Raw genomic sequence first — 11224 nt, 5'->3', positions numbered from 1 at the left:
CCTAGAGCATTGCTAGCTGTGGCACTGCAATAATGTCTGTTTCTATTTTGTGGATGTCATAAGCACTAGTTATACGACTGTAGGTGGTCTTGCACAGCCAGACCTATCTCCACAGCGCTTTAGGCAATTCCCCATAAAGCTCCCCATTAAAAACATTTGTGGTAATTTGATATTTTTCTGCGGTACCTCATAAAGCGAGGCTATAAAGAGTTTTGTTAATCAGTAAGTGTTAAAAAAAATTGTTGATCATAAGAGTTATAGCCTACATTTGTTTGATTACTAAAACAATCCATGAGATAATATTTAAAAGTTAAAATATTTTGTTGTTGATATTTTGGGCGCAATGAATTGTGGGAAAAATTATCCTCGAGGTTCTGAGTAAGTAACGTCCAGATAATACTTCTTTGTGTGACGTTAAGTTGAGTTCCTGCTCCCTTATCGTAAGAAACTGACATTTTACAACTCTATTTCAATTCCACAACTGTTTCTAGCCTCTGTCGTCGAATATATAGACCTACTCTGTTGAATTATTACCCTCGTTTAATGGTTCTAGCTTGGTTTGGAGAAGAGCATCTCCCTCACCTACCGGAGGTGTCGCGTGAGAACTGCCGATTTAGCAAAGCCCTGTCAAAAGCTGTGTCTGGATAGAGAGCTCACCCACCGGGCCGCCAGCATTTGTTGAAGGTAACACCAGCAATGAGTGCTGCTATGAATTTTACACACTGCGGCTCTGTGCTGGTAACGGGAGCCAGCCGAGGTCTCGGGCAGCAAACAGTTGACAGACTGGCAAGAGGTTTCTCACCTGGCAAAATGATAACCACAAGAAAAGCCCGAGAGCAAACAGGTAAACATCGATACCCACTGATAGTAGCTTTTCCTAGATAGTATTTTAAGTCAACTATCCTGTAGTCTGTTGTGTTTTTGATGTCGTAACCCCTGCACGACCCTGAGTCGACAGGTAATGATAGTAAAAGACAACACAGAGTGAGCCATTGTTTCCCAGCTGGACAACATGCAGTAGCCTAATGTAGTTTTGACCCAACATCCACATCATCACTTTGAGTGTGTGTGTGTGTGTGTGTGTGTGTGTGTGTGCGCGCGCGCGCACACGCGCATATGCTCACACAGGCCTATTTGAAAACCACCGTAATAGTTTTTTTTATATTTACAAAACTAGAGGGGCAAAAATGCAGGAATCAGTGTGGTGGCCAACTTTAATATTGTTAAGCAGAGAAGATGATAGAAAACGTTCACACTAATGCTGTGGCTCCTCTAATTATCACCAAGGTAATGTTTAGTATTCTATTAGATCAACATTCTCGTTTTGGAATTTCTTCATCTCTCACTTCACCAGATAGTAAAAGAAAATAAGCTATATTTCACACCAGGAGCAGCACCCGTAAGAGGTTAATTTTTCTAAATTTTGCAAACTAAAACAAAAGAAAGCTCTTAATGGACAGAAGTAAAAAAAAATAAAAAAATACCTTAGCCTAGAGGAGACTGTATTTTATGAATATTGATTGAAAGTCTGGTTTCAGTTTGTCCCAAAGTAGAGGTTGGGCTGCAGAGCAGGACCCATAATATCTCCATTGGAAACTGAACGTTCCACTGTCTTTGTTTCCATGTGCTACTTTCAGATGGTGCTATTTTAAAGAACATTTCTTTGTCATGTGTAGGCTTACTCCTTTTTGTTATTTAAGTAGGCTAGTTTATCTTTTACTGTGCGCCTACTGCTGAAGAACTGCCTGCTTCCTTTCAGCATTTTAGCCCTAATTCAAATATGTCCAAAAATTACATAATCAACTAAAGTCATTTGGAAAAGTCTAGATCTGTCAAAACATTGTGGGTGTTCCTGACTGCCCGTTTTAGATGGGAGAGATGGGACAGATTCAGAATACTCGTCTAGTATATTCAGTATTTTCCCAAAAGTTTGACGATATAATACAGAGAGAACCTAAGACAATAAAAAAATAACAAAAATAGTCTCAGGAATGAATTTACATGTATTTTAGCATTTGTATCATGGGGTATTATAAGATGCTTCATCTGCTGAAAGACAATATCATAAATTCCATCTCAATCATTGCATTAGTTAGGCATTACTGCATTAAAACTGTAATGTGGCCTGACATACTTACACACTCAGTATCCAGTATACTAGGTACACCTAGCTGAAACTTATGCAGTCTAGTACAACAGTCCTGCAATATGTCCTACCTTCATGAATGTTTAGTTTGTGTGTTAGAGTGCTGTTGATTTAACTGATTATTTGAAAGGGTGTGGTTTGTGGTGCTGTTTAATTGTATTATGTTAAAATGAGAGGCGTTTCTGGTAATTAGCCAACTTGTTGATATAAACGGTTTGTAGAACAATCTAAATAGAGAATTCCAGCAATTTCTCTGTAAGTTGGACATGCTGCCACCAGAGGGCACTATATGTATTCATTACCACAGACTGTACAGTGACGTGTCACTGACTGGAATTGCCCAAAATGCAAGATTTGATATTAAAATAATTTCTAAAATGTGTATTCGATTGTGTAGTTGTGGGGGGTAGTTTTGTTATCAATGTTATACATTATATGCAGATGCAATTGTATTATTAAAATTAAATAAAAATAATTTTCACCATGTATTTATCACAGGATTTTGCAGATTCAAGAAGCTCTATTGCAATATTGGTTACATCTTCCTTCTCAGCATACTGATTGTGCCTCCATCTCATAACAACCCTGTACATTAGGTTGATTCAATCTGCAGCTGGGATGTTTTTGTTCTGGGATGTTTAAGCAAGCTCCATCTAGAGGAGGAGCAGGGTATCCAGAGGGTAGCAGTCATTAACATGGCCTCTCTGCTCGGCTCTGGGAAACTTAACTGGGAGGACCTGGCCAACATCTTCAAATGGAACCCCTACAAGGTGTCCAACTTATTGTTACCATTGGAGAGGTGTGTTTGCTTGAAACCTTTTTTTTTTATAAAAAAGTACAAGACGGTTAAGGCATGTAAGGTAGGGTTCCTGCTGGTCCTTAAAAAGTCTTAAAATGCCTTAAATTAACAGTGACAGTGTTTTTAAGATAATAGGGCAAATTGTCGCCAGTCTTCACACTCGATAGCCTACTGTAAATCGTCTTATGTGTTTTTAGTTACTTCACCTTCAAAGCCATTTGTAGTCTAATAGAGATGTGGCCTTTTCAGGAGTTTTATGTTATGTTTATTTATTCATGTCAGGGACAATGCACACTATTAATGCATAGAAGTAAAAATGTGCTTCTATGTAATTAGCCTGGAAGCTATTTAACATCCGCTGTCCCTGTACTGGTGGTAAGAGGTCACTCTCATATGAGATTAATAGATTAAGCTATCACTAATACATACAAATTTGGCCCTATACAATACAAGTTGATAAAACTAATGCTAAAAGAAAAATAACATAAAATCAATAACAGTTGGCTAAGATCAACACAAATACACACACAGGTGAACTGGGGCGTACAATATGGCAGTGATGATGGTGTATGGATTTCTTATCAAGAACCTTAAGTGTTTGTATTTTCATGGATACATATGTGACAAAAGTTGTTTTTGATTCAACTCTATGGTGTTGACATGGAAATGGTGGAGTAATATTTTAAGTGATGAGCCTGGTGAGCTGTCATGCTGATTTGAGAACATTCTACAACATTCTGGCAAGTCATTTGTGAAATCATTTTTTGGTCTTAAACTATATTTGTGGTGGTCTTAAAAAGGTCTTAAAAACATTAAAAAAGGGTGCAAGAACCATGTTAAGGTAGGTTAGATATGCTTTGCTATGGCTTCAGAAAAGGAGCTCAAGCTGTTTCAATTTTTTTTCTTTTCATATTGTATAGTGTTACCTATTTATGAGATTGTTACTGTTAGGAGCATTTTAGCATCATTGTTGTAAAACACAAATAAAAGTTGAGTTTTCATGAGTATGTCATCCAGTTAAGTGGGCAAAATTGAGACAATACATGTTTTCTGCTGTGTGGTTGCTCATGAACTGTGTGATTATAAGATGATTTTGTAGTGGCGTTGTTAGTTGTAGATATGCTTCCTCGTAGAAGGTAAAGATGATGATGTCAAACAAGGAAACAAAGTTTAATCCCACTCTGTTTCCCATTGTGTCTCTCTTTGAGCAGGCAGTCCTGCAAAAATAATAGAGGTCTGGTAATGATATTGAAAATATTATAATATTTTAAGTCAGGTCCTGTCTTGGTGGCAATTGAGCTGTACAATTGTATGCAAGTTAAGTGTGTCTTATCATTGTCAGTTTACAGCACCTAGCTGCAGCTGGTTTGGATACAGTTGGATGATAAAGCAGAGCTGAAGTTGAAAGTGCAACTTATAAAATGAACGTATCGGATGTATCTAACCTCCAAACATCTAACGACCTGAAGTTATTGGATATAATTATTACTTAAAATTGCAACAGAAAGGTATATATAAACAGGCAGTCTCAGTGACAGTGACAGGTCTGGTGCAAAATGGCAGCAGGGGCATGGCTTGACCTAAACATTTAGTAAGCAGGCCTGCAGAGGGATCTTCAAGGACAAGAACTGAAGATCAGTTCATGTTAAGCTTTCTAAATTGCCATTTACATCTAATCAAACCAGTTTGCCCAGAATGGTGTGAAGAAGTCATGTGATGGGTGTCTAGAGAGAGAGAGAGAGATAGAGAGAGAGAGAGAGACTAGAGTGGCAAAAACAGGAGGAACAGTTGTATGATAAGAAGCAGCTTTGAATGTCTGTTGCTGGCGAGTTCTGCGTGAATTATAGCACAGGAAAATACTTGCTGAAGAAAAGGATGAGCTGAGTTTTCATTACTTACTGCAGGTAATGTTCTTGTCTCTTCCATGTGATTGTGTATTAGTTCAAGTGGAAAGCAGCAACAGAATAGTTCAATTTGAGCTTTACCATTCACCAGTTTTAAAAAAGAGAAAAATGGGTCTGAGCTTATGTGTGCCACTTTGTACAAGAGCTGAATTGTTGAAATGTGCCATGTTAACTTTCTTTGTTTAAATACAACAACTTAGTAGGTTTTTCCATGTTTGTTTTGCATGCAGTTTGAGCAGGATAAGTGCTATTTGACTAAACCATATCTGACAGTGGATAGGCATGTACCAGTTCTCTTTACTTCAAGGAATAATCTGTCTATTGAAGTGTGTTCCAGAAGTTAGCAGGCATACGGACATTTTGGCCTGATTATCTCTGCAAATTGCATACATTTGATGCGTTACATGTGTTTTTGTAATATTGTAACCTATTATATATATATATATTGACCAACTAAATCTTGTAGCTTTTGTCACAAACTTTTTAAAAATGTAAGAATGGTTGGAACTTAAAATGCTCTATAATTTTTGCCAAAGCTCTAAATCGACATGTATACAAGTGGATCTACTTACTGGCTTACCTCTAACGAGGTAAATCTAGGGCTCCATCTTGTGCAGTTTGGCCTGCAGGCCTACAAATAGGTTTTACTGATAATATTAAAGATGGCTTCGTTCTGCACCAGGACCCTCAAACTGAAATATCTACATTTAATTTTGTCATCATTCATTGTATTATTTACATCTTCTTTTCCTACTGTGAGATGATGAAATTAGTTTGCCAGTCTGCCATGCAGTTTTTTCTTTCTATGTGTATTACCACTCCCATGTCCTGGAAACTGAGAAAGGTTTCAACTCCTATTAGGGCTTCAATTAACTTATTTTCACGGTCAGTTCATTTTTAATTAATCTATTGTTAACAGTAGTCAACAAAATCCAGAGAAAGCAAAAAATGCCTGTCACAGGTTCGCAGAGCCCATGTTTAAATTTTTTTAATTTGTCACAACCGCAAAACCCACACCCAACGGTATTCAGTTTTAAGTGTTAAAAACCCAACAGCAGCAAGTCATCACAACAAAGAAACTTTAAAATCGGTGGAATGTTTTTTGTTTGTTTTTAATGTCATTTTACGTGACTTAAAGGGACTAGTCATCTTCAGCAGTAAATCCTTTACCTCGTTTTTTTTTTTTTTTTTTTAACAAACTTGATATGTGCTCGGCCAACCAGAAGTGTGTCAAGGGGAAGCAGGTGCCTCATCACTTGTCTTTTCATGTTTTGTTGCCTTTGGTATGAAATCTGCCAGAGAAAGATGGTTCCATTAACATTATCCACATTTGACCTTGTCATGATAACATGGGTATAGCAGTCCTGGATCAGGGCTACATTGTCAAGTGGAGCTTCAATACCACCATGTAACTGCAAGCTAGTGTGAATTCTGTAGTTGCTATTCACTTCTGCTACTCGCATTAACCAAATCCAGACAGGAATCCCCTTGTGAAGTGGTGGGATGTTACTTAGTACATTTACTCAAATACTGTACTTGAGTACACATTGGAGGTACAACAAAGTATTTCTAGGTGTGTGTGTGTGTGTGTGTGAGTGAGTGTGTGTCACACACACACCTCTCGAACCAAACTTCAAACTTTAAAGGTGTTTTTGCTACGGGCACGAGTAAGTGCAGTGCCAAGTCTGGCAACTTTTGGATAAGAAATGCCAAATTTATCGTTAAAAGAAGCACACATTGGCTTTTGCCGCCTTAGCTGCTAGCCACTACCTGTGCCTGTATTATCTCCTAAGATACACCTACCCTCTCTGTCTCTGCTAATTGGGAATGATTGAGATTTTTCTTGGCAAAGCTACCAGAACACTTACAACTTTCCGACACGTTGACTACGTCGTCAAGCTCAGTTAGAGGCTGCGCAGCAACGCCTAGCCATCACCGGAAAAGTGCTTCTATTTTCCTTCACTGGTCTTCGTCCAGAACAACTGGATATGTTGGTCTCCTTCTTTAACTGTCTATGTCTCCAACCAGAACAACGGTATTTGTTGGTCCATTTTTTTAACTGTCTATGGTATTTCCACAGACTGCGGAAAAGCTCTGTCCCAGCTCCGGCAATCCGAGATAGTGCGGGACAAGCGTTCGAGTAAAGAAACAAGCGTTCGAGTAAAGAAACAAACTAAAAAATTCGGTTCATTTTTAAAATAAAATAGGCCATGCTCATGTCGGATTCCCTGCACTACACCTTGAAAACACAGCAAAGAGTTGTTTCCCCTCTATTCCTCTGGATGGAAACAAACTGTTGTTGGTTTTGTGGTTGTATTCTACATGAATTTGCGAGATCTCATGGGTCCTCGAGACTTCATCTGTCAGTCATGACCGCAACCGTTCCGCAACAAATCCGGACCTGGTTGGTATAGGTATTGACGAACGGCAAAGCACGGAGCCGACATGCAGCTGAGCCGATCCGCAGCTGGTGGAAATCAGGGGTCAGAGTCCCACACATGCAAATGTGGGGGAGTTAATAATTCCACTTGCCATTAAAACGTTACTTCTCATTTTGCTAGTAGTTTCCATGAGACCAGGCTTTTGTGTAGCATGAGCGCCATCTGTTGGCGCTATCCTGCAGACTTTAGGGTAAATTTGTACACACCTTCAGTCTGTTGTAGCCTGTTTTAATGGTAAGTCACATATTGAGCTCCAATGTTATAGGTAAATGTGTCAATTGTGATGTTTGTATGCATGTAGTATATCCACATGAGAGGTGTCACATTTTATATAAGGAGACCCGTTTTGTTTTTTTGTTTTAGCTTAAAGAAAAAAGCTTACTACTTGTGCTAGCTTGCTAGTCTGGTTAGCCTAGCTTGATAACCTAAGTTTTATGATACAACCGTGGCAACAGTTAATTGAATAATTTCTGTTTTCATTTTAGCTAACTGGTGCTCTTTATAGTGACGAATGAGAGTGTGAAACACTGTTCTGATATTTACCAGGTACAGTTTCCTACTTTTGTGATTTTATGCTATAGTATTTTGTTAAAATCCTGTGTAATACTGTTAACCTGACCAGTCTGCAGTACCTGTTTCATGCTAACTGAAGCTCATTATAGTGACGAATGTAATGGGAAACACTGTTCTGCTATAAACCGAATAAACAGAATAAACTGCTGTGATAACCAACAAAGAGCGACTGTTTTGTCTGTAAACACAACACAACGCAAGAGGGAGATACACACCTGGTACACAAAGCACAACCAGCTACAGACAACAAGTGCAGACAGAGTGTAATGCAGGCTGTTTTATAAAGCGAGACGTATCTGTATGTGTGTCCGTTTTGGGGGCGTATGGGAAAAAGGTAACTGCGCATCACACGCAGACGCCACATGGAGAACGCTTCACGCTTCTAGAACCGTCCAGTTGATGAATCTAGATGTGCTGATCAGTTGCGAAGCACACAGCCATGAGGCTAACGTCTCATTATCCTACATTTCCATAGTGATATTTTGTGATTACATTCTGATTTGCAGCGTTCTGTAAGATAAATACAGTAGTAGCCTACAATGTCTTCCTCTGATGTAGACGTAGCCTACACTGTAAGTCAGTAATATGTTATACAGGGGAGTTGCATGTGAAGTGGTTCAGAGTCCTTCTGTGAGTAATTTTGGGGTACAATTTAGTTTTGGAGAATTCTACAAGCACCATTCCCCGGGCCAAGCAATCGGCCGTTTCAAACAGGCACCTTTTCAACGGGCACTGCCTACGAGTAGTAGTAGTAGTAGTAGTAGCCTACGACAAATGGATGGGTTTACGTTAAAGAAAAATGTTAAGAAAGCTTGTCACAAACATACAAATTAAGCACTAAAAAAAATCTGGTAGTTAATGACAAGCATATAATAAACTAGAGAAAAAAATGAACAAGTTTGATAACACATCATCAGAAATAGCACCTTCAATAGGGAGTTTCTAAAATGTGAGGATTTTTCTGTTTGACCTTTTAATACAGGCTACCTCTTTTTTGGGGCATTTTTTAGGCCTTTCATTCATGCAGGACAGCTGAAGGCATAAAAGGGGAGAGACTGAGAGAGGGGGGTGACATGCAACAAAGGGCCGCAAGTTAGAGTTGAACCTGCAGCCACTGCGTTGAAGAGCAAACCTCTATGTATGGGCGCCAGCTCTACAAGGTGAGCTACCCAGGCGCCTTTAATACAGTACTTTAAGTACATTTTCCTGGTGAAATTTACACACTTTTACTTAATGTTGGTGGCTTCAAAGTTCTATAATCTACAGTATTGCCCCATTACATGGTTTGACTTCCTGTGTTGCAGAGGTATGTAAAGGCCACATGGGGTTTGAGAGTAATGGTTCCACTGATGGACTATCCAGCCCCGATGGGGCTGCTGTCTGCTGCTGGAGAACTGAGTATGCCGTTCTCCAACACAGTCAAGTACTGCATCCTGGGAATCTCGGTCACTCTTCTTCTGCTGGCGCTGGGCATCTTGGCATGGCAGGCCTTCAGATGTTGCACACAGACACACACCACATACCCGCGGCAAGATACTGGTGAGTAGATTAGATTACAATACCAAACAGTACAACACATTTTGCTGATGCTGTGTGTCAGCAGGGAAAGTAAATAACCTAATGCAAACTTGTCTGGTTTGTACTGCAGTGAACAGTGAGGTGCTGTACTCAAAAGAAAAGTCACAAACAGCAGGAAACTTCTCAAAAGCTCCAACTACTAGGGTAAGAGGAAATAGTTTTGAGAGGTTATGGAAAAAACAATTTAATTTAAACGTATTTTCTTATGATCTGTGTATCAGGCGGCCCAGAGTTCAAAGGGGCACCCATGCTGTACAATTTTAACAATCACCAGATTTCTTAACAAATCTGTAGCTGCCTGAGGTTCCAGGGCTCTGCGTTGCTAAAATCGCCTACACAGGATAGGTGGCAAAAAACGCTCTGCGCCAGCCCTTTTATTGATTTCCTATGATGGTTCCCTATTATGCGCTGCGCTACCCCTGGCGTTGCGCACCGCTTCTATTTGCTGCTTTGTGCAGCGCTCAAAGTTCAAATGATTTCAACTTTGACCTAGCTGCAACCAATGACATGACAGCCTGTCTTTACCTACAAACCGCCATTTGTTTAAATAGAGTTTAGCACGGTCTGCTCACGGTCACGGCTGTAGATGGGTGGGCCAACGCATTTTATGTCTCAATGCGTGCATCGTTTTAGTCCAGTGGAACAACAACCTAATTCTTGTAGCCTGCGTATTCACAACGGGTACACACAGCAATGTACATTAAGACTAGACAATTTCCTAGGCAGATGTTGATTTGGGACTATATTGGGTGGAAGGCTAGCTGAAGCACTGCTACATGGGCGCTGAGATATTATCCAGCAGTTCTATGTGAGTACAGGTCTAATATGGGTTAATCTATACGGTAAAATAACCATGCATGTTTACTTACTCTGTGGACAGCTGTTTATTGGGTTCATTCTGCGTTTTTCCCAGTTGACTTTATCACATGCTTCACGTCCTCAGGCAACCTCCTCCTTTTGTTCTATTTCCAAAGCATGCAGCTACTCTTCTGAAAACTTGTTTGTTCGTAGAGGTATGAATCTGGATCTTCACTGTCAAAGAAGTCATCCTCTTTGTCTCTCACAAAATCCAGCTCAGCGTCATTCACTGCCTACTGTGGGAAAATAGCCAGGTATTAAATGGACGTTTTTTCTCAACGACTACTCAAATACCCATTCACCATTCACACATGGTGAACAAGGCTGCCGTATAAGGTGCCACCTGCTCATCAGAGAAACACTCACACACATTTACACACCAATGGTGCAGCATCAGGTTCAGTGTCTTGCCCAAGGACACTTTGACTGCAGGGCCGGCAATTAAACCATCAACCTTCCGATTGGCAGGCAACCGCTCTATCACTGAGCCATAGCCGGGTATGTTGACAGAAGTTGGGGGGCTTAAGGTGCTGCGTGCTCGCTGTGCCCATATAGCAGTGCTTCAGCTCTGCTTCCACCCAATATAGTCCCGAGTCAATATCGGCCTAGGAAACCGTCTAGTCTTAATCTTGCTTTTTGTACTCGTTGTGAATACAATTCAATTCAATTTTATTTTATTTATAGTGTCAATTCATAAGAAGCAATATCTCAAGACACTTTACAGATAGAGTAGGTGTAGACCACACTCCAGAACTTACAAGGACCCAACAGTTCTAGTAGTTTTCTACAGAGCAAGCAACAGTGCGTCAGTGGCGAGTGAAAACTATTACACCATAACTAAGAGAGACAGGGTAAAGAGAGGAGCCTGGTTAGGACTTGGCTAGAACTCTCCCCAACTGGATCCCATCCCTCTGGGGGGGGGGGG

At 40.1% G+C, this 11224-nt stretch overlaps 2 protein-coding genes across 5 annotated transcripts in view; both read left to right on the top strand.

Annotated features, from left to right (window-relative positions):
- The first annotated feature begins 352 nt into the window (after positions 1-352).
- Positions 353-11224, top strand: part of syt19 (synaptotagmin XIX) — an 18085-nt gene continuing 7213 nt past the window's right edge. The window contains exons 1-4 of one of the 4 annotated variants that reach the window (XM_034878158.1): positions 353-440; positions 554-684; positions 9168-9402; positions 9512-9585. In XM_034878158.1, coding sequence (XP_034734049.1) covers positions 9201-9402; positions 9512-9585 — 276 coding nt within the window. In that variant the 5' untranslated portion in view covers positions 353-440; positions 554-684; positions 9168-9200. Of the gene's footprint in view, positions 845-1037; positions 1063-4713; positions 4850-9167; positions 9403-9511; positions 9586-11224 lie in introns of those variants that run through there. The other 3 variants (XM_034878159.1, XM_034878160.1, XM_034878157.1) reach the window with 3 other exon arrangements.
- si:dkey-12e7.4 (uncharacterized protein LOC558132 homolog) lies at positions 697-6993 on the top strand. The gene is given in 5 exon segments (XM_034879098.1): positions 697-867; positions 1178-1223; positions 1226-1287; positions 2743-2945; positions 6930-6993. Coding segments are annotated over 5 exon segments (546 nt in total).

The sequence above is a fragment of the Etheostoma cragini genome, chromosome 8 (assembly GCF_013103735.1).
Source record: "Etheostoma cragini isolate CJK2018 chromosome 8, CSU_Ecrag_1.0, whole genome shotgun sequence".
NCBI classification, from domain to species: domain Eukaryota; kingdom Metazoa; phylum Chordata; class Actinopteri; order Perciformes; family Percidae; genus Etheostoma; species Etheostoma cragini.
Note: the sequence above shows the minus strand (reverse complement) of the source record. Positions and strands in the feature narration are given on the sequence as shown.